This window comes from Lagopus muta, chromosome 5 (assembly GCF_023343835.1).
Source record: "Lagopus muta isolate bLagMut1 chromosome 5, bLagMut1 primary, whole genome shotgun sequence".
NCBI classification, from domain to species: domain Eukaryota; kingdom Metazoa; phylum Chordata; class Aves; order Galliformes; family Phasianidae; genus Lagopus; species Lagopus muta.
The window spans coordinates 48097932-48121789 of record NC_064437.1 but is presented as its reverse complement, the minus strand read 5'-3'; the positions used below and the strand labels follow the sequence as shown (position 1 = coordinate 48121789).

Below are 23858 nucleotides of genomic sequence, written 5' to 3'. Positions count from 1 at the left end.
GGTTGGAGTGCTTATGAGCTCCTTTCTTTTTTCCTGAGGAAGGATTCACAGACAGGCTGGGGAGAAGGGGAGAAAGGATGAGTGCTTCTATTTCATTTCTTTTTTTTTTTGCCTTGGTATCTTCAGTTAGTTGGCATTGAACAGTGCTGCTGGTGAGATTTACACTGGATGTAAGGAAGAAGGAAGCTTTTTACAGTAAGGGGGGGTGAGAAACAGGTTGCCCAGAGAAGTGCTGGGTGCCCCTCCCTGGAGACAGACTGGACAGGGCTGTGAGCACTTGATGGAGCTGCAGGTAGCCCTGGTTGTTGTAGGGAGTTGGATCAGAGGGTCTTTAAGGGATTCCTTCCAATTCAAACGGTTCTAAATGAAACAGAACAAAAAAAGCTTTTTTATTATGTGAAAAGTCAGCAGAGGAAAACCCCTCCAACGCACCTCGCCCGGGGCATAGCCGAGGGACTGCGTGTCCCATGAGACCCTGCGCCCCCGCCTGTGACGTGCACACCGCTGCCGCCGACGGAGCGCTGCATCCGGGTCCTTCCACGCACGCTCCGCCGCTTCGCGTCTTAACGACCACAACAAGTGGCACCAGCCCTGACGGTACTGCGAGCCCCGCCCCTGAGAGAGCCGATTGGCCGAGCCATCGAGCCCGGCCGCCTCATTGGCCCGCGGCAGAACTCCCGCCGGGGATGTCATAAAGGCGAGGTAGGCGCGGAGGCTGTCGGGGTGCGAGCGGCGGTGCGGTGTGTCGGCGGTGAGGTGCGTCTTCGCTGTCCCCACCCGCCGCCGGCTGCTCCTCCCCCCGCTGTACAGGACACGCCGGGCGGAGGAGGCCGCGCCGCGCCTCGCTTCGCCTCCTCCCGTCTCCCCGTAGCCCCCGGGCGGGCCAGGCGGCGGCAGGTACGTTGGCACCCTGCCCTCCGTCTCCGCTGCGCTGGTGCCACTCTTCCGCCTTCCCTCTTCCGGTCCCCCGGAGCGTTGCGGTGAAAGGGAGTAGGTGTCCTCGGGGGCGGGCGGGGTGAGGCCGCCCTGAGGCGCGGGGGAGGCGGCGGGCAGCTGCTCCCTATCCTTTGTCTGCGAGAGCCACGCTCCCCCGCCCCGCCGCGGGGCCTCCGGACCCGGACGGGTGCCGCGGTTCCCCCAGCGCTGAGCCCAGCCCGTGCGGTCGGGAGAGAAATCGTAAATGACCGGGTAGCAAAAGATCTTGAAATGCTGCGTGAGGCCGGAGTCCCGGAGCCGATGCGGTTCCCTGCACGACCTAGATGTTAATTTCCCAGCTCTTATCTGCTGTTTTATTTTCCTTCTGGAATAAATGGGAACGGCTGTGCCCAGACGTTGTTAGGCTGTGTTTGTTTGCTTTATAGGCGGCCGTTCCCAACATGAGCAGCGATACACCACGCCTGTCCCCAGGACTGGGAGCAGGACACGGCTTTCTGGCAGAGCTTCCTACCGAGCTGTAAGTCCTTTGTCATGGCCAACAAGAAGGAGCCTCCTTTCTTCAATGAGGATAACATGGGGCCGTTTCACTACAAACTCCCCTTTTATGAAACCATGGAGCTCTTCATTGAAACGCTCACAGGGACGTGCTTCGAGCTGCGCGTTTCGCCCTTTGAAACCGTGATTTCCGTCAAAGCAAAGATTCAGAGGCTGGAAGGTACCGTTCTCTTTTGTTTCAGCTTCATCTCCATCGCCTCAGAGGAAGTCTTGTTTTACACGTTATCTGTTCAGTTGTACGTGTAAGCTAGATGTTCAACTTGTAGGTTGAGTTTTGGAGTTGTTTTTTCTTTAATTTTCCTATCAGTTCACATTGTAGTTTTTCCTGGAATGGGTTTTTTCTTATTCTTTTTTCTAATGTGTATCAGTGATAATTTGTAAGACTTCTGTGGCAAATCACTAATTCTCTTAATTGCATGGTTTGGTGTTCAGCATATTGTCTGACATAGAACTCCCTTGTTAGTCAGCGAGAGCTCTCAAAGCAGGGGCTGTCAGGAATCATGCAGTACATCTGTGTTGCAGCTCTGAGCTCGCTTCAGTCTGGGTGCTGCAGCTGTTGCCTCTTAGGTTGGTTGGGTTATGGCAGTTCCATTTGTCCGATACCATAGTCAAAAGGATAACTGCTGTGCAGGCCAGCTGCAAGGACAGTGTAAGGCTGCTGGTGGGAGTTCTGAGTAGATGAGATATACTGTGGTGGTGGCTGAGTCTGGCTCAGATGCTGCTTTGCAATGTGATGAACTCTGCACGTGTCTCAATTAAAGTTGCCTTTAATTTATGAGGTTGACGTGATCCTAATGGAAGGAGAAAATGTGGTGGGTCAATTGCCTCCCATTTCTGCATGGAAGAATGTGATTCAGAATACCTCTGTATCAATACTCGTGCTGCTTTGCACTTTTGCATGCTTACACTTCACAGTCCTTACAGAGCTGTGTAGCTGCATAAGCTGACAGTACAGCAGTTTCTAATTTCAAGACAAGGGATCCTCTTTCTCCTGTATACCAGTCTACGTTTTTCATCCTTCTGTCTGTGTGTAACCCACTTGTGAGATGTAATATGATGCTTGATTCGAAGGATATTCTTATCTCTTTATGGAAATCCATGCTAATGAACTGAAGCAGAAGCGCTGCAACAATAAGGGTGACTTTTGACTAGGGAGGTCATGGCAATGAGTGACTTTTAGCTAATAGGGTTATATAAAAGAAGCTCTACCATGTATGTAACTAGAGATTTGTATCAGCATAGCTGAATTAGTGTAGCTGTGTGGACGTAGTTTTGTTGCCTGTACTGGAGCCTTAATTAAACATGAGTCAGGGAACGTGTTGAGTTGCTTCTGGAGGCTAGAGGTGAAACATGAAAATGATATTTTATTTATTTATTTTTTAACTTCTTTGGTTGATTGTAGTGGTACAAAAGGTGTGAGCAGATAAGAAGGCAGACTGTTGAGACAGTACAGATGAAAGCAAGGACTTTAAAGGATGCATGAAGAGACCAGTGGAAAATTTGAGAAAGAAGAATTTGAATTTTTTGTCCAAAATAGGAGACTGCAGCTTGGCACACTGAATTGTATCTACAGCTGGTTGTAGGCTGCCCAACTTAAGTGTCGTCATTTCTTATAAGAAGAGTGCAGTGCTTACCAGAAATGTCTTTCATGTTGTACATTCTATGACAATAAATTAATGATTTAGGTGCTTGCTGTATTCATTTAATTATTAATAATTTGGTTCTTACAATCAAATACTTTAGTACCCCAGAACATAGTTAAAAGATCTGTAACTTGCTAATCAATATGAGTTACAGAGGGGGCAGAGGAAACTGGTTATGTATATAAGTGTATAGGGGACAGACACAATGACAAATCAGTTTTGTGCTGCAGCCAAGACTACTGCTGTATGTTTTGGAAAGCAAAAAACAAACAAAAGCAGAAAACAACTTTTCAGCAATGAAGTTTCTGTTGTAGAGCAGAAGTTCAAGCAATGAATCACTTAGGTGAAGGGAGAACTGTGAAGTAATTTTGTGGTTATAGTCTTGCATGGGAAGCAGAAAGCTGCCTTTTTTTTTCTTTTTTTTTCTTTTTTTTTTTCTTTTTTTTTTTTTTTTTTTTTTTTTTTTCTTTTTTTTTCTTTTTTTTTTCTTTTTTTTTTTTTTTTTTTTTAGCTATTTTTTGTTTTTTATTATTGTATTGTTTCAGCTTCCATGGAATGTGAACCTCTCCTGGTTAAGCTACATATGTGTCTGGAGAATGTTCCTACACAGCTACAAGACTCCACGGGTCCCTCAGAGTGTGTGTTGTCTCTGTAGGTTGATGTATGTGTTGAGGATGATGGTACATAATCATACAAAAGTAAAATTTGGAAAAATGATTTGTTTTGCTACTTGACATCACTATGTACAAAATACAGAATCATATCAGAATTTAATAGATTTGGGAAATTGTCATCAGCTCCTCTAGTTCTAAGAGGCTAATAGTGAAAAACTAAGCCAATAAATAACTTCTGTCAAAAATTATACTGTCAGTAGCTCTCCACTGTAATAAGAAGGGATAGTATGGATGACACTTAAGGAATTTTGAAATACTTCTGATACTGTTTATCATCTTGGTACCTCTTTAGTGAGCTGATGTATAAAGGGTTTGTTTAGACAGCTGCAGTAGATGTTGGTAACCTACTGAAAAGAGCTCTGGATCTCAGCTCTCTCATTCCACCTAGCTTTAATCAGTGAATGTGGGTTAAATTGCATTAATGGATTCTAGCACATCTAAAATTTCTGTGCGCATCAGCTCGTAAATTGGAGTTAGCTGTGTTTTTGGATCAGGTCCAGACATGTGTCTGAAACATGTCCCATGTAAAGCAAGCATTCGCTATCAAAACTTCGATTTGTTCTAATAGTGGCTTTGGATCCACTTCAGATAAATTATTTCTAGCATTGAATTCACTGAAGGAGCCTTCTTAAGTGTTATGCTGGAGGAGAACTAGCTCCCTTTGTCTCTGCTGGTGGCATAAAAGCCAGAATACTCTCAGCCAGCAGCTGTGTGTGGTGTTGTCCCTTTGGTTTACTTGTAGATGTTTTGATCTTAAAGCTGGACCATGTGTTGATGGTCAGGGGTAGCACAGTACTTGAGTTTCAAGATAATGTGGAAGGCTGAGGTTTAACATATTAACGGTGCTTAAAATTAGCAGAATTTCACCAAAAGAGCTACTAGCATTTATTTTTAAATGATAAACATTGGTCACTCCATTGGGTGATCTCTTCTTGCTTCCTCCATTGCACAAGTCTTTGTGGCTGCTGGGCTGGGCGAGGTTTAGTATTGTTCACTCAGAACCACATCTTTAATTTTATAGAAGGAACATTCAGATGGTGTGCTCTTTGTAGTAATTAGTTCTTTGCTCTGTGAAAGAGTTGTAGATAATACATGAAACTATGTACAGTAATGTGGGCTATTATCATATAAATGAAGGCTGGTAACTTTACTGTTATGGAAATATCACCTCCTGCTGTAAGTTGGTGTGAACCTTTGCAGCTCTTCCCTAATGCAGGCAGTTCAGAGGGCAAAATGGAGGCTGTCAGCCCAGCCTCTCTAAATAGAAATAAAAAGTAAATATTTTGAGGAGCTCTGTAGCAATTTCAACATGGGGTGAAAGAGAAGTACGTTGCATTTGAATGTTGAGTTTCAAATATTTGTCTTCCTAAACATAGTAACATCCTACCTACAACGTAAAATAAAGGTTGCTTTAAAATCCGTAGGGCTTTTTTAGGGTCAAACCACATCAGTTTTTTGAGCCTGCTTTCTGTGCCAGAAAGAGTAAAGAAGTAAACTGTGAGAGTGTGTCTTGAATGGCTGATTCGGAGGCAGCATCGAATCCCTCCTTCCCTTTTCTGTGCCCCCATTGTCACCATTTTAATAGGTTGTTTTGCCTACAGAAATGGTTACAGATGTGTATACAATCTGAAGAAACTTCTGTCTTCCTACAGCATCACCTGGCTTTCCCACTTGCTTTTGAGCACTGAGCTTTTGTTCATTGCCCTATTTTCCTCTCTTTTGAGTACTAACTTACAGTGAGCAGTGATGCAGTCATGTGCTACTTGAGAAGGGGATAGTAGATGAGTATCTTGTCATTCTCTTTATTGTTGCCAGTTCTATGTACTGAACCCACACGCAGATGTCTTTTTAAGGAAGATTTGCTATAATCATAGAATTATAGAAAGCCCAGGATTGAAAAGGACCATAGAGATCATCTAGTCTCAACCCCCCTGCTATGCGCAGGGTCGCCAACCACTAGACCAGGCTGCCCAGAGCCACATCCAGCCTGGTCTTGAATTCATCCAGAGATGGGGCATCCACTGTCGGCTGATGCCTAACTTCTTGCACGTAAAACTATAAACCATTTAGCATTTAAATTGTGTATACATAACAGAAATTCTTAGAAAGCAGCATGAAAGGGACTTAATAATAAATACCGGTCCTGTCTGTTTCCCATTATACCAGAGTATGGGGTTTTCATCTGTTCATTTAATCAAAAATACATTGTCATTGTTAGATGAACAAAAACATGTTTCACAGCAGAACTGCCAGTTGCAAGCCAGCCTTTTTAACAAACACTCTCTCGGTTTATCAGTAATTGGAAATTGCTCCTTGGAGGCTGCCGAAACCATAACAAATGCAGACCGTAATGACTGTTTGTGATCAGGAGACTGCAAAACAACAAAGAAAAGGACTTTACTGCAGACTTGCTGGCTCTTGCTGGCTCATTCTCATTTTGCTTGTGCTGCAGACTTGAAACTTAACCAGTAATCAGTTATTAAATAGCTGGCAGGATAATAGCTATTATGTTGGTCTACTATATGAAGGCATCTGGTCTCATAAATGGCTTGTGTACTTCAGAAAATACAAGACTTGTTCTGACTACCTTCCAAGTGCAGCAGAGTTGTGTTGGTCATTCATAAAATAAAATGTTAGCTGTAGTGGGAGAAGCAAATCATCATCTTCTCTGAAGCATTAAAAAAAGACGGCGATAGTTCCACCAAAATGCAATGTCTTCTACATGGGAGTGTCTCCTTAGCTTGTTGAATCTGCTTGGGCTTTTGTCAGAATTTGACCCCTTTTTCCTCTTTGCTGTTGATGGGTGTTTGTGGCTTCATGCCCTTTCTCCAGCTTAGGAAGTGACTGCTTTACTGACTTTCTGCCCCAACTTCCCAAGCACTGTCACCAGCCTTGAGAAGCTGAGTGCTAGTGCCAAAACAACTGAAAAACTCTGATCCTTGCATTCCCCTCTCACCAGGTGTATTATTTTTTTTTTTTTTTAGAAGTCTGTGTGGTATAGCCACTTAAACCTCCTTTTAAATATCTGAGAATGTAAATGAGCAACAAATGACACAATCTGACACTAAAGTGACCAAGAATTAAAGTATGTGATAAGGATGCTTCCACCTTTTGGAGAATATAGGTGTGGCTTCCTAACCTAAAGAACAGTGTTTAGACCTTTTTCAACAAGTAGTTCTTGGCCTCCATGGGCTTCCTTTTAATCACATTTTTTCAGGAGTGCACAGTGGAATCTTAAATACTGATTTCACCAGATACATGCAGCAGAAGTACTTCCTTTTGATGCTTATGGAAAGATTATTTATTTATTTATTTTCAAAGACATTAAAGAAAGCTGTTCACCTCCCCGGTAGCCTTAATGTTTCTGGTGGCCAGAAGTGTGTCCTCCTCTCTTAACTGTCCTGACTTGTACTATCCAAAAGTTGGAAAGAGGCAGCATTCTAATAGACATGTGTGAAGACCTCAGGTTGTACCAGCTTATGCTAACTCTCTGCAGTGTGTATCATGCCTGTATCTAAATGAATTGGTTGTACAGGCAAAAAGAAACAAAGGTGATCTTCATGTAGACTGACTGTTAAGTAAGCATGCCAAGTAGTTTTTCGTTATTTTTTTTAACAAAAAAGCAGTACCAAATCTGTCCCAGAACTTGACTTGAAAATGAGTGTTACTAGACAATAGTATTGAAGCATTTTGATGGTTTAGAAGAACATCTACAGAAGGTAAAAGTTTGTAGGAGGAATTTCTTTGTATATATGAGCTTCTGGTTTCCTTATCAAGTGACAATAAAACATATTTATAGTTGTTAGCACTGTAACAGAGCTGTTACCAGTTACTCTAATGCAACCTTGTCTTAGCTGTGAGAGACACAGAATATCACAGAATTTATCTGTAATAAATAATTCAGTACCTCTGTAGTTAGTTTTATCTTGTTTTTCATGTCAGTGGACAGAAAGCTCTGGGGTGCAGATAAGAGGGGAAAAAAACAACCCTCCCTCAACTGATGACAAGTAAAGAGCATGTATTCTACAATGTCTGAAGCAACTGAATGCTTCCACAGACCTATTGAATCATAGAATCGTAGAATGGCCTGGGTTGAAAAGGTCCACAATACTTTCAAAAGTAGGTGAAAGGATCACCTACTTTCGACCCCCTGCTATGTGCAAGGGTCACCAACCACCAGACCAGGCTGCCCAGAGCCACATCCGGCCTCGCCTTGAATGCCTCCAGGGATGGGGCATCCACAACCTCCTTGGGCAACCTGTTCCAGTGCATCATCACCCTCTGTGTGAGAAACTTCCTCCTAATATCTAACCTAAACCTCCCCTGTCTCAGTTTAAAATTCCCCCTTGTCCAATCACTGTCCACCCTCGTAAACAGCCGTTGCCCCTCCTGTTTATATGCTCCCTTCAAGTACTGGAGGGGCACAATGAGTTCTCCCCCTGAGCCTTCTCCAAGCCAAACAATCCCAGTTCCCTCAACCTTTCCTCATAGGAGAGGTGCTCCAGCCCTCTGATCATCTTAGTAGTCCTCCTCTGGACCCACTCCAAGAGCTACACATCCTTCCTGTACTGGGGGCCCCAGGCCTGGATGCAGTGCTGCAGATGGATCCTCACAAGAGCTGAGTAGAGGGGGACAATCACCTTCCTCTCCCTGCTGGCCACCCCTTTTTCAATGCAGCCCAGAACACAGTTGGCCTTCTGGGCTGCAAGCACACACTGCTGGCTCATGCCCAACTTCTCATCCACCATGACCTGCAGGTCCTTCTCTGCAGGGCTGTTCTCAAGGAGATCTTCCCCCCAGTTTTTATAAATACCTGGGATTGCCTCGACCCAAGTGCAGCACCCTGCTTTTGGACTTATTGAACCTCATTAGGTTTTCGTGGGCCCACTTCTCCGGCCTGTCCAGGTCCCTCTGGATGGCCTGCCTTCCAATATATCAACCGCACTGCTCAGCTTGGTGTCATCTGCAAACTTACTGAGGTTACACTCGATGCCATTGTCTGTATCATTGATGGAGATGTTGAAGAGCACTGGTCCCAAGACTGACCCCTGAGGGACACTGCTTTGTGACCGCCCTCCATCCTGACACAGAACCTTTAATCACAACTCTGAGCCAAGAGGTTGAACTCCTTGTATGAGCACAGGCCTACTGCAAAGATCACCTTAAGTCATAATAACTGCTCAGAAGGTTGGATATCATGACTGAGGGTTGCTCAAGTGTCTGTCCTTATACTGCTTGCTTCTCTTGTGATCTCCTTTCTTATCTCTTATCCTTGTATACCCACATTCTTCAAAAGCAAAACTCCTCCAAAGCCCTCTCATCAATTTTTAATCTTTTCTCCCCTTAGGTATTCCCATCTCCCAGCAGCACTTAATTTGGAATAATGTGGAACTCAAAGATGACTATTGTTTGAACGATTATAAGTAAGTATAGAATAAAATTGCAATGAATGTTTCTAAATGATTATTAATATAGATAATAGAGAATGTTACAAAAATTATTGTTATTTACAGCATTTCAGAAGGCTGCACTCTGAAGTTAGTTCTGGCTATGCGAGGTGGACCTATTAACACTAGGAGAGGTAGGTGCTAACTTTGTTAAAAACTAATGGTTTCATGTAGCAAGTTAAAACTGAACAGCTACTCAACTATTTCAGGCAAGCAGACTTCAGTTCCCAATTAATTGGAAAATACTTGGTAAAAATATCCCTCTGTTTTTTTTCTTAGTGTAACAATTGCATCATCTCTTAATTTTGTTTGCCCTTAGTTTAAGGAGCATCTTTGTACAGTATCATCAAGTCTTACAGTCAGTACTTCTTCAGGGAAGAAGGCAACACTACTGTAATGTCACTGTTTAAGAAGAAATGGATGTTGCTTTACCGTTGGTTATGTGCATCATCCATAGAGCAATGAAAACTGAAAGTGGAGAAATTCCTTCAATAATTTTCACTGGGAGAACACTCAGATGTCTTTTATGGTGGGGATTCCAGTTGTAAACTGAACTGAGCTCTAAGAGGTGATGAAGACACTGCACCTGGTGTTTGAGTGCTTTAATGTAATGAAGCCTCAGTTGTAATGCTATTCTAAGTATAGTTTACCGGAGATACTTTTTGTAAAACAAGGCGTATTTGCATTGTGAACTTGACTGAATTAACATTTTTGGTTGTATTACTGTAGGAGAACTATGATTAGTCTTTGTTTTAAGAGAACTCAGTACCTTTGGAGACCCGATTGTCATAGCTCGAATCACCCAACTGTCAGCTGCTGCCAGATGACAAGTTTTCTGTAAACATTTAGCTGTTCCTCCTGAAGGATCTCCTGATTGCAGTACTGAGTGCTCTTAGTAAAAAAATCCAGGGATTTGCTGCCTTAATGAAAGAAACATAGCTAGGGTGTTACGTTTTACCATGTAAAGTTGAACTAACTACATTTTTCTTCCGGTTCTGTAGTGACAGAATTACCAAAATTGAGGCTGTTTAAAAAAAATAATTAAAAAAAAAAGTTCAGTAACTTTATTTTGGACCCATTCTTCCTACTCTGAAGAAGGCTCACTTCTTAAACATTTAAAAATTATTTTTAGTGGTTGACTTTTTTTTAATTTTGGTCAGAAAATCTGAGAGTGGAACAGTTTAGAGTACCTAAACTCTGAAGAGTACCTGGAATGGATTTTAAATTATGATTAGTGAAAAAACAGGTTTTCAGAGGGTGGTTTATTTAAACAGTAGACATATAGCAGTTAACATCTCAGCTAGTTTATTTCCAAAGAATTCTTGTTGTTTCTTAGACTTTGCTTGCTAATAAAGAATTCAATGAAATGTAGTGTTGTAAATCTAGCATATTTAAGCGTATGACTTGAATCTGTAGAGTACTGCTTGCAGAACAGCAAGAAAGTTTGAAAGAGTCTGTTTCAAGTTGAATCTTTGGTGTTGTTTTCCAGCGGACAGACATGCTGGAAAAGCTTGTGTATTGTAACACAGTTGTATTTAGGCCTGGTCTGAAAATACAGTGTGATTGGTAGAAGTTCATTTGGTTTTATTCTGGGTTTTTTTTCCTCTTCGTAGTTCCTGTAGAAGACCCTATAAGGGAAATAGCTGAATACATGGATCCCAGCAGAGATGAGATCTGGGAGAAAGGGCCATCTAACAAACAAGTTACCTTCTTAGTATATCGAGAAGGAGATCACTTGAATTTCTTCCGTGTAGTAGACCGAGGAGATGGTACTTTAACTCCATTGTCTGAATCTTTGAGGTAAAGTTGGTTTTAATCTTTATATGGCATTCCTATCTTGAAGAATAATGTTATTTTCAGTTTTATTTGTCAAAAGAATATCTGGAGTATTGGAATAATTGTGCACAAAGGGCTCTGAGTGGTTGACCTGACTACACAGTAGGGCTCTGTGGTCAATGATCATGCTGACTGTTGTCTATTTCTGTGTGTCAGAAGAGTGAGCTAATGCTGACCCTGTACTTGAGGCAGTTCTCGACATTCCAGCCCCCTTTCTCAAAGGCAGTTTCATACAAGACAGAGTCAACCTAGCAATAAGGCATGAAAAGCTTCCATTAATTAAAAAAAAAAACAAAAAAAAACGTTATTACAATTCTTCTTTTACGCTTAAAGGCATTTGTTTAGTTTTATAAAAATTTGTCATCAGTGTAAATCTTCTATATAGAAATGATTTATGCAAGCCATTAGGCAGGAAGATAAATGATTACTAATGTATAGAGTTTGCCTAAAGTTTTAGAGAAACTTTTTTATTTTTATTTTTTTCATTTTTTTAAGGAAAAAAATACTGAAATAATTATTACTAGAGCTGATCTTTGAATATAACTTCACCTCGGTTTAGCTGCTGTTGAAACACCAAACTTATCTTAGAATCAAAGTGCTGATATTAACAAAGGAGTTAAGTTTATCGCTTAAGCTACTTTTTTATAGTAAACAGACTGCTGGTCTGATTCTTTTTCTGATACTATCAAAATTGATAAAATATATTGGAAAAAATATTACATTGTCTTTACTGGAGCTTCGAGGTAGGTTTTCTAATCCCCTGAGAAATGTAATATTGGCACATTTGTTTAAAAAAAAAAAAAAAAAAAAAAAAAAAAGCTGTACTATTGTAGGGACTAGCTGCATTTTCTCCAAGGCTAAGGTTTGCATAGTTTTAGTTAGCTATTCTTTTCACTGTTTACTAAGTGAAACCAAAGTCACATCTCTCACATATGAGTATTTGGTGACTGCGGTTTAGAAATTAGATGTTGTTTTAGGTTTTGTTTAATTGCTCTCCAGATTGTTGTACTTTACTTACTTTTAATTGTTAAAGCTTGTCAAAGTATAAGCACAGTGGTAGTTGTCTCTGGATTAAAAGAAAGTGCTTGAAGTTGTGAAGATGTGCTGGCAGTGTTTTGACAATATACTGATCATCTTTGAAGCACACGTTTTGTAAGCAAAATCTCAAGAATGTTTACACCAGTGGAGAAAGTGAGTTGAAATGGGCTCTAAGTATCATGAAGGACAAATCTCCCCATCCCACTTTTATAGCTTTATGTTTCCATTAAAGGAAAAACTCCTTAGTTCTTTTTTGGTGTTGTTTTTGTCTCTATTTAGTCAGAAAATGAAAGAAAACAAAAACAATTCTTTTTACATAGAGGGGGAAAGTGAAGCATGGGACCATTACATCCCTCTTCTTTCTATTCTTACCTTGAAGGAGGAGAAGTTCTGAGAATGGCTTTGAGTTGATGACTTAAATCTTTGCAGATTTAAAATTCTGAGATGATTGTGTAGTGTTGAATCTTTACCAGGAGAGGTATGTAATGTGCGTGCCGACCATCCCTGTACAGAGCTGTTCAGTGTTCGGTAAGAAATGACTGGACTATTCTTCTGACTTGTTTTGAATCTGCTTTTAAAAGTTTGTCTCCCAGCTGTGTTACTTCGTGAATTTTGCTACGTTTTAGGAAAAGGATTGGGAAGGTCAGTACAAAAACACTGGCTCTTTTCTGATTCATGCAAATCTGAATTTAGTAAAGGTGCCAGCTTTGGTACTGAGCTCTGGTACTGAGTTTTGGTACTGACTTGCCCATCACCTTCAGTTGTTCCTTGGTCTCTTTTGGAGAGAAGAAATTTTTGTTTGATAGAGTAAAACATTCTTCTGAACACAGGGAATCACCAGATTGTCCCAGTTTCTAGACGATAGCAGCCTAATGGAAGAATTAAAACACTCTTTAAAAAGTATTATGTATGAGATTGAAAAGGCGTTGATTTGTAATTGAATGGACACTCATGATTCTTTTATTTGTCTGTCAATGTTGGATACATGTTAGTGACTGATGCTTCCTAGGAAAAAAAGTCAGATTCTGATCTTAAGATGTTGAGTTTTTGCATTCTATTGGGATACAAGTTGGAAAAATACAGTGTGAACTGCCAGTGACTACTGAATTGAACTATCTTGTCTTAGCTCTAGCAATTCTAATCTGTATTTCTTTTCCGAATGTGAGACTCTTTAGAAACCTAAACTGATCCTTTTTTATTTTTTTTTTATTTTGAAAAGGAGAAATAGAATATCACATCCACATGGGTGACCCCTCCATTTCCATTTATGGTGAGAACACCCCTCAGGATGGATAGAAATTTGGACTTTCCTTCCATGCCAGTGTCTGATTAATTGGAAAACTGACCAGCTTGTTGTCTGAGTCACACTGTTAACAGCTTTGGCCATACCTTCAGGAGGCACTTGTGGAACTGGATATTCCTTCTGTGGGGAAAAATATATAGTGAGTGTGAACCAACTGTATATGGTATAACAACTTCCCAGAAGTGGGACTGTGTACTGGTTTCAGCGTCATCATTTTTGTGAGCACTCTAATAAGGAATGCTTATGTTCTAAAATAATGGATTTGAAATGTCTTTGCATAGTTTTTCATAATGCTTTGTCAACAGATCAACTGCGGATTTGACTTTCTAGTTGTGAGAATACATTGGAAAACACAATTAAGTTGGTTAGAGGTAAAAACAAAGTTTCTTTTATTATTTTCAGTGGTGGTTCAGTTTATAACTTATATGCTGATGATGAAGATGAGACAGAGGCATCACCTTCTGGCCAACAGATTATTGAAAATTCAATTACTATGAATAAAATGAAACTGCTCAAGGCGAAGATGGAAAACATGAATCTAAGTAAAAAGGTGAAAGTGTGATTTAAATTCTGTGATCAAATGGTTTGCACAAGCTTTTTAGAAAAGCAGATACTTTGCTGTCTCGGGAAGTAGAGTGATCAAGGGTGTATGATTTATTATCTGTTGTTTAAAAGGAACAGTAACACGTGAATGTTCTTCCCTGGGGCATTGGCTTCCTTTGGATCTACCTTTCAGTATTCAAGGAATTCACTGCTTGTCCTTGATGTATTTGTGTTATTTTTGTGGTGGTTGTTTTGTTTTTCTTCTGATCCTTTAAGTAATGTCGTTTTCCAGCACTCTTACAGTAGAGAATGAGCCATGTTTATCTTAAATAAAACATATTTCTAATTCTGTACAAGAATTAGTGTAACTAAGAGTCCTGTAGAGTTAAATAGGAGAACAAGATTGCCAACCAATTAAAATATTAGGCTGGTATTCAGGAGATCTGGATTAGTAAAATTATTTAAAATTATTAATTAGTTCCCTAGATGTAAAATGAAGACATACTTTTTCTTTCTTTTTTTTTTTTTTTTTTTGTTTTGTCTTAGACTGTATTCTTCTGGATAACTTAATTGGCACTCTGGCTTCCCTTTTCTTATTCCTCTGACATGGCCTTTTCCGATTATAATTTTTGATCTTGCTATTCTGATGTTGGTATGTAGTCTAGGTAGTTAGTAGCACGTGAGGGAGTAGCGTGAATGATATGATGAGTGTTTTCTGGCCTTTTGCTACTGTCAGAATTCCTCAGAATATGATCTCAGCCAGGTCTCTGATTGCCTCCATAATTCAAACACTAACTGTTGTTGGTTTTGTTTTTTGCTTGTTTGTTTTTTTTCCAATAGCCCAAAAAGACTGTCAAGGTGAAACCTCGTCCTCCAACAGCTCCTCGACCATCCACTGGCTCGGCGGCTGCTGCTCGCCACCGGTTTTTAAGAGTGCTCCCTCATATTGGACAGTCCTGCCTACCTCCTTCTGGGAATGCATATCCTTCAGAGTCTTCTCAAAATGCACTTACAGCACTGGCTTCTTTGGCCACGACTGGTAGAACAATGCCATCCTCAGCTAATGACTTTCTTAAGGAAGGCAACACTTGGCAGAGCAATTCTTGGTCTCAGTCAGTTGGTAGCATCAGGTTACCACCCAAAATATCTCGTGTTGAACTAGAAAATGCAAAAGTACCTACAAATAGTATTTTGACTCCTGTTTCGTCTCTGTCTGCAAATTTGGAAAAAGCATCTGACAGTGTGACTTCAGCAACAGAGGAAGATTCTGTTTTGTATCCAAATCTAACAAATGTAGAACTGTGTGGAACAGAGGAAAAACTTCTGTCTGAAACAGATAGTTTCACGTTGTTTACAGAAGCAAACACCACTGAACAGTGTAGTGAGATACATAAGACAGGAAAGGTGAACTCGGAACTTGAACTGGCTGATGGAGATGAAGAATCTAAGGTTATAGAACAGCACAAAAAACCTATAAGTAAAATACTGAGCACTGCAGCGATGGGAACTGGACTTCTCAGTACTCGTCAATTAAGTCCTCAAAAAAGTATGCTTTTGTCACCTCTTTGGTATTCATCGCAAGTGGCACATCATAGTTCTTTGAAACCACAAACACAACCCAAATGCTTTGAGTCTTGTAACTTGAGAACTACAACCTCACCAGACACACTCCGATCCTTGGAAGTCCGTAGTATAGCAGATTCCTCTTTTTCTAGGACTGCTAGATTTCACAGCATGAAACTAGATTCGCTTAGCAAAAGACCTGATATAATTGCTAAAGCAGAAGCCAGAGGCATTGCAGATGTGGCTAACAAGGCAACCAAAGAACCTGTGAGTTCTGTAAATAACTTAGGATTTCTAGCTTCGCTGGCCCGAAGTGCAAGCAGGGAAAGTTCACAGAGTTCTTATGGGACTGGGAGGTTTCGGACTTCTGGTATTGCACTACCTACAAACCTGCAGAATTTTCATGAAGAAAGCTTTAGGAAAACTGCTCCTCCAAATGAAGCTGCTGAATATATCCTAGTGAGTAATAATACTTCCAAAGAAATTGGGCTTCTGTCTTTCAGGTGGTGGCATTATGAAAGCTCTTACCTTGTGTTTCTGTCTGCATCTATTTTCTAAATTCCTTTTTGTATCTTAGCTGTGTGTTTATCTAAATGGGTCCTAGAAGTAATTGGTTGTTTAGTTCACAGCTAAAATTATTAGTTATTGTAATGATAGAATTATGACTGTTTGAAGTGTCATCTGATTTCTGCTGCTCACTAATTGCATTTACTCCAAAATTCTCCCTGTGAATGATACCATATGTTCCTAGCTTCAGATCTCCAGTGTACTATGTTGTTTTGTGTGTTGTGAAATACAGGGAGACTATTAAAATTCAAGTCAGTCATTCTGAGTAAGGCTGTATATTGTATGATTTTTTTTTTTTGTACAGAAGGACTGTTTTTGTAGGTACTCTGTTACAGCACTGGTTTCAAACAAGCTGATACCAGACTGCCTAATCTTTCATTTAATTTCCATGTGCTAGTAATTTCCTTGTGGAAATTTTTTTTTTTTAGTCTGCGCGTGGGCTTGGAATGAATGGAAGTAATGCAGCTGTAGGGAAAAGAGTAGGTAAGTAATGTGACTTAAATAATAATTGAAGATGACTCTTTAATCTTTCCTGTTTTCTCATGTGTTTAGAGGACAGAAATCATGTATCTTTGTGAAGTATACATTTTTCAAAGTTCTGCTGTGTTACACTTCTAAAGTGTATTGTAACCTTTAATATTTTAAGCAATTCTTTACTATACAAATGTCATCCTGATCTCGGGTAGATAAAACTGTGACTCTTTCCTGGCTTTATTAGTACTCAATGAATCCTGCATATTCTACTCTGAAGTTTCTGAAAGACTTGTTCTGTGAATACTTCTGGAATTAGAAAGACTGTTTTGATTGGTAGAATTGTCTTTAGGACTGCAGCCTAAGCCAAAAAGATTTGGCAAAAGGAGAGCAAGGAGGGCATGGATACTGAAGACCACTGATACCACGCCGATTTCCTCTGGTTTTTGTGACAAGCATTGATCTTTCTACTCTAGTCTAGATAACTGCAGCATACTTAATGCTTGGCATCTACTGAAATTGGGTGTTGTTAACCTAAATATGAATATCTGGTGTAATTAATTCTCTCAGCAGGAGTGTATTTGTCTAGAGGAGCACTTTTAAAAAGCTCTGAAACCATGTGAGTTGGTCTCTAGCCTGAAGCACTCTAGCCAGGCTGAGTGCTAAGAAAAGAGTAAAAGAATGATCATGAGCCTAGACTGTAAAACAATTCATTGGGATGTATCTCCTGCCTCTTCACTTTGGCAAGACAATAATTGTCCTGTGTTCAAATATTCATTTAAGAAAAGCTAATGTACATGGTGAATCTTGAGTTTTCTCTTTTATTCCCTCCTCACTGTGTGTATATTAAACTGCTAAGCACAGTGGTTTGCTTCCATACCTTTTGAAAACCCTTGTTTAGGCTCATTTTATAGTGTCAACAGATTAGTATTGGCTTTAGGTCTTGCAGACTTTGTTTTGGTGATAGGAAAACCATCCTAGTCAATGAGAACATTGCTTTGAAGTGTTGAAGGTGTGCTGGTCTGGTAATTCCCAGAGCCAAACCAGAAGCCCAAGGAAAACGCGTAAGGCCCATCGGCATTTCCAAGAGGTCTGACTTACTCCAGTTTTTACTGAAGACAGTGAGCTAATGCATTTGTGAAGATTCTCAGCACAGTCAACTTTTCTTCATGCCTTTGACTTGCAATTTTTAGGCTTTCTCTTCTCTCTTTATGATCTTAGGGAAAGAGGGAAGCATGTTTTTCAGGACATTGAGATCCAGTACAGAGAATGAGCTAGAAAATAGCCTCAGAAAAAAAGTTATGCAACGATGTAAGGACAAAAGCTGTGAAAGCTTGTGCCTTTCTGTCACAGCTGGGGTGTAGCTTTGAATTGACAGTCAGCACTAATAAATTTGTTTGTCCATAAGTACTCCATGGCAAAAAAGACAAGTCTGCTTGATGGGGAAGCCTACCCTTCTATCGTCTACTCCATTTCAGATGTAGCTGTGATGAGCAGGCTCCTTTGGTTTGTTTTCTCAAGCAAAAGTGTATTTTTCAAAAGGTTTCAGACATGAGAAAGACACAGTAGGTGTCATATTATGCATCCCCTTGGGAGAAAGGTAACGATCACTTCTGTAACTAGCCAAAGGACAGATTCCTATTCTTGTTTATGGCTATGATTTTATGTAGTTATTCCATGTTACAACAGCTGCTGTAGGGGCTGATGTGCTGTTTTTCTGTCTATGTGCAGTTCACAGTGAGGAGTGTTTTCAAGCTCTCTTTCCCAAACAACGCTAACTGATGCTTCTGGAATAGTATGCTTTTAGATAATGAAATGGGTGACATTGACAAACATTGCCTGGAAGTTTCTGTTCTTAGATGACAGTAGGATGATAGCATTGATTGGTAGGTAGGACCACAATGTATAGTGATGACCTGATGTTAACTATTGCATGTAGCCACAGTATCTCAGCTGAGAAATAACTGTTATGATTAGCAGTGCACTTCAGAAAGACCACTTCTCAGCTCATTAGGTCATTTTTTTCAGGGAAGCACCCTGATAATACAGTGATGCAGGCGCTGAAATGTGTTTGAGAGAATGTGTTGCTCATTTTCTATATCCCAGCGTATGGTAAGCACGCAGAAGTAAAAGCTTGCTTCTCCAGAAGGAGGAAAGATTACGTTTCTTTATGTGCTTTCCAGTTACGAAGCAAGTTAAATGAGTTTTTAAGTACTGAAGTCTAAGGAACATCCACAAAGTGTCTTATGAAGCTATGTAGTTGATCATGCACTTTTATTGCAGTTTTTATGTGCCAGCAAGATTTTTAAATGCTGCTATATTTATTTGGTAAACTTGAGTTATTAGCATATGCTATATGCTGTGTACTTGAATGTTCAACTGATTCTTCAGAAAGCTGTTGTGTGTAGTGCTTTCCCAGTTGCACTACATTTTGCATTTGGGAATAGCATTAGTAAATCTGATTTTTCTTCTGTAACTTCTTGCTTATATAAATTTTTAACAGATGTAAAAATAATAATGTATCAAAGTCATGCATTGCACTATCCCTTCTGAAGGAGTTCCAAAGGTGTTTTTACTCTGTTTGGGCTTGAGGGTCCCACTTGAGGTATCCTAAGAAATGAAAAATAAATCTGGATTTTGGAAGGTAATTTCAACTTGTTTGTGGTCAGGAATAAATAAAATTGTCTTTGCTGTCTCTCTACCTCTGAAAGCAGGTGAAGTAACCCATCTTCCACCTGTGAATGGCTCAATTCAAGCAAAAAAGAAAATTTCAAAGCACTGCTTTCTCTGTGGCAAGAAAACTGGATTGGCAACCAGCTATGAGTGCAGGTAGGTGTGATGTGTAACTGGCTGTTTAAAGTAAATAGCTGGGATAACCAAAAGGTTTTGTATGCTGCGTGATGTTAACTAAAACCGAGCACATCAAAAGGCAATTTTGAAATAAGTTGAAAGAGTTGTTTCAATTCTCAGTTCAGCAGAACTCCAAGAAAGAAAGTTCAGAAATATCATACGTGCTCTGCTGTGGAGGAATAGATTCTGCTAGGAAAATAAAGAAATGCGAGGTATCTTGAAATAGAGAAGACTGATGCGGAGTTACTACAGACTTATTAACACACTTTGTAGAGCATAATAATTATACCATGAGCAATTTCAGGAAAAACTCCCTCAGATCTACTACAACACTTCTGCACTGTTTGATTGCTCAAGAATTTCTTTGACAGCTTTTTAATTCTTGCACGTCTGCTATTTCTTGTAAAAACTTCAGCCGCTTTAGAACATCTAGAGCGCTTCAAAAGCAGAATGCTGGAGTGCTGGTCCCGCAAGTCACAGCTTGCTGACAGCATAATGAGACTTGGTGGTGGTGACTAGTAACTTAAAAAAACAACAACAACAACAAAAAATCTTTCTGTTTTGGTCTCAGTTGTTTTCCTCAAGGTATTCTTGATACCATTTGCTATGAACAAGCAAAGGCTAGAAGCTGCTGCACTAAGGCCTATGTTTGAAGCTGATTGGAGTTCATGTCAGCAGCTAAATGAACAGGACTTCTGCAGCTGGGGAATTCAGATGGGAAGTTTCAGAAACTGCTTCCTTACTGACTCTTCAGTCTTTGGTTTTTGAAACATCTTTTGGCTGTCGGACAGTTTTCTACTGAGTCAAGAGATGGAAGCTCTTCTAGAAATAACTAAGCAGCTTGCTTAAGGTTAAAAATGAAAAAGGGGAAAAATTGTACATTGCCAACCATGTGACCCCTTACTAGAATGGAACCACCTAGTAGTGAATGCAGACCGGTGATTACAGAAGCAAGAACAAAATTGTTACCTGGCAGGAAAGCCTCAGGAAACAGCTGCAGAGTTTGTTATGAACCCAGATAGATAGGGGGTACAGAGGAGTGCAGTAATGGGATGGTAATGCAGACAGGTAACACTCAGTCCATTTAAAGAGCGTTCTATTTTTGAATGATGTCATTGCTTTACAGTCAAGAAGCAACTTAAATACTTCAAGCAGCAGGATGAAAATGGCCACAAACTGAAGCATAGGAAGTTCCACATAAATGTGCATAAGAACTTCTTCACAGTAAGGAGAACAGAGCACTGGAACAGGCTGCCCAGAAAGGCTGTGAATTCTCCTCTGGAGACATTCAAGACCCACCTGGATGCCTACTTGTGCAGCCTGGTCCAGAGAGCCTGCTTTGGCAGGAGGGTTGGACTAGATGATCTCTAGAGATCCCTTCCAGCCTCTAGAGTTATGTGGTTCCATGCTGTTCTCCAAGTACTTTTTCAGGTTAGGTACAACATACATATGTAATTTCCTTTTTTTTTTTTTTTTTTTTCCTCAGTAAGCATGTTGAGCTGTCAAGGGAAAAATCCTAATTTTAACTCACTGAATTTGCAGCTGATTCTGCAAATATGCATACTTCCTGTGATGACTGTGTTCCCTGCAGTTTGTCTGTGTATCATCTCTATAGCTGACTAAATTGGAAGTAACTAATTTCAGTTTATGCCAGGCAGAAATCACATGCTAAACTAAGTAGTTGCTTTAGTGGTTACAATGATGTGGCATTTTTTAATTGAAATATATTATGTGACTTTGACCTGATGCCATTATTTTAGTTCTAAGGATTTGTCCTCTAAATTCTACCCGCTACTGTTGTGTATGATCTTTAAAATGAAATAAAGTAGATAAAAGCCCATCGTTCTTAACTTATATGTTTGTGATTCTTGCTAGCTGATTTCAGGAGTACTGAGATGGCTTAAATTCCCAGCTGAAGAGAATGTTGGGTCAGAACTGCTGCATTCAGTGTCAAAAAATGTCATTTTGATTACCAGTTAATGTTGTCAGTCAAAGATGACTGGAATCTGAGCAATCATGTCAAGTAAACAAGACATGATTAAGCCAAAGGGCTCCCAGCATGTCACAGTTAAAAGCTTCTAAAAGCTTGTAACTTCTAATGTTCTTGATTCTTCAGATGTGGAAACAACTTCTGTGCAACTCACCGCTATGCAGAGACTCACACCTGCACCTACGACTATAAGAGTGCAGGGAGAAGGTATTTACAGGAGACCAATCCCATCGTTAGTGCACCAAAGCTTCCCAAAATCTAATGTGGTTGTGCTGCATGTGGCCATTCTGCCATTGAAGAGTTGTATTTCATTGAGAGAAGCACTTGCTTAAACTGCGTAATTTTGCCATGCTTCATATCTGAGGATTTGCCAAGTATCAAAAGCACACAAGGATGCATCCTATGGAAGAATAATGTGAACACTACTGCAGTTACAACTTTTCTTCTTTAGTGAATGAAAAGTTAGTTTTTAAAAACTTACACTATGATTTAACTGTTACTGCACGTCTTGTGTTGTGTTTTATAATTGGAAAAGGTATTTCACTAGACAAGTCTTTTAAAGATGCACTTTACTGACTTAATTTACAGTATAAGCAGACTTGAGGGGGTGTTGTAATGAGGGCGTCATGTAATGTCTTCTGTACTTTTGCATTTTTTGTCCATTGCGTGGTATCTAAGTTATTTCACTGGAAAGATCCTCCTCCCTTCCCTTGTTTCAAACTGCCTGTTTTGAGCAAGGCAGTCCTGTACTCTGCTCCCCGTTCTTTTCAGATCGGTATTTGTACACTGTGTATCCATTCTGAGAATAACATCGTGTTAATCACATTTTCTTAAAATAATTCTGTTTATATTACAAATTTGTTTTTAAGTAGAAAATCCCACTTGCTGACATTAAATATAAAGAACAACTTATTTTACCTTTTTTTTTTTTTGTAATCCTGGATTTTTTTTAAGACTTCACAGCTTGGTTTGTTAAGATGTTAAATGCTGTTACTGGAAGAAATTCTAATAAATATTAAATTTTATTCTGGCTTTTGATCTTATAGATGCACAAAATGACTACCTATTTCAAAGCGTGTTCCTAAACTAAAAGTTGGGCTTTGGGAGTGGGGAGGAGGAGGTATTTTCACTTTGTCAGAAGCACTGGCTCATCTCTGTTGCTGCTGAAGTTGGTGGCAAAATTCCCACACGTTTCATTAGAAGTAATGTGACCAACGCTGTGCTTTTAAGTAAACCTGGATGTGGCAGCAAAGGCAAAATGGGTATTCAACGAATGACGTTTTAACCTGGAGCCTTTATCACCTCCTGCTGATACTGTACAGAAGGCAATTCAGAATTTACTTACATGAGACACCCTTTAATGAGCATGTAGCTACATCAGGAAGTAATATTTGGAGCCTTACTCCTGTCTGGAGGCTTTACAAGCTTATGTTGCTCAGGATGCTCCAGTATGAATCTGTATATTGCATCTACACATTTAAATGTTTGCAGTCCCTTTCTTGCTAGATTCTTGAAGTACTTCACTGGTTTTGGTGTGAAAATCTCTGCTGCATTGCAAACAGTAGCATCTGATGAGCACAGCAGGTACAAGTTGGGCGAATAACAGAAGGAAGGTCAATGAAACAGAGGGAAGTAATCTGAAGAATTCTCACCCTTGGAGAGAATCCTTTCGATGTGATCTGCTGGCAGTTTCTTCCTTTGGAATTTTCAGAGAGTGATATCCTTGGAATACAGTTTTCAAATTCATTCCTCTAGGCAGTCATATGGTAAAGTGGTTGTTCTGTATGTGAACTCCAGACCTCTTCTTAGAAAAAGGTGCACTGAATATGAAGGACTGCATGTAGTATTTGTTCTCTCCAGCACGGGACTGTATTTGATGCTGAAGGAAAAGGCCAAGAAAGTGGGCACATGTGGGAGTGTTTTCCCAGCAGCTGTGACTCGGCAGCTTCAAGACAGATGTGTCGTTCCTTTGTAGGTACAGTAGATCTCTGATAGGAAGCAGAATTAAAGTAATATAAGCTGTCATCACTTACTCTGATTTTGCTGAAGTGTAATTGTCAGGGTTGTTTTTTTGGTAGTGCATTACAGTGACCATACTCAAGTTTTACTGAGAGTTCACAACTGAGTCAAATCTTGGTTGTGACTCTCCCTTTCTGCATATGCACCATTACTTCCTGTGGTGCATAACCATACTTACAGATTATTATGACAGTGTATTTTCTGGAAAGCTCCATGGTTATAGTTCCTCATAATTTTTGTTATACCTTGTTTTGATTGTGTCTGATGCAGGGTTTTTTGGGGACAGGAATCTTCTGGTCTTGTTCTGGTCTACAGTACTGTATTACAGGCACTCTTCTTTCTCAACTGGTCATACAGACATAAAAGCAGTTAAGTCTGTCATTAACTATTTTACTTGCTGGTTTATGTTACCAGGTTTTACCT

At 40.0% G+C, this 23858-nt stretch overlaps 1 protein-coding gene across 5 annotated transcripts; it reads left to right on the top strand.

Moving 5' to 3' along the window:
• The first annotated feature begins 681 nt into the window (after nucleotides 1-681).
• On the top strand, nucleotides 682-22464 carry ZFAND4 (zinc finger AN1-type containing 4). Of its 5 annotated transcripts, none has more exons than XM_048945865.1 (10): nucleotides 682-702; nucleotides 1362-1651; nucleotides 9156-9231; nucleotides 9322-9389; nucleotides 10869-11055; nucleotides 13835-13982; nucleotides 14816-15997; nucleotides 16534-16588; nucleotides 19288-19405; nucleotides 21543-22464. In XM_048945865.1, the coding sequence occupies exons 2-10, from the start codon at nucleotides 1468-1470 to the stop codon at nucleotides 21676-21678; spliced, it is 2154 nt and encodes a 717-aa protein (XP_048801822.1). In that variant the 5' UTR covers nucleotides 682-702; nucleotides 1362-1467; the 3' UTR covers nucleotides 21679-22464. The 5 variants fall into 5 exon arrangements, with proteins under 5 accessions (XP_048801822.1, XP_048801821.1, XP_048801824.1 ...); XM_048945864.1 differs by lacking the exon at nucleotides 682-702 and adding an exon at nucleotides 706-756; XM_048945867.1 differs by lacking the exon at nucleotides 682-702 and adding an exon at nucleotides 712-897 and having other exon boundaries at nucleotides 19291-19405.
• Nucleotides 22465-23858: the final 1394 nt, after the last annotated feature.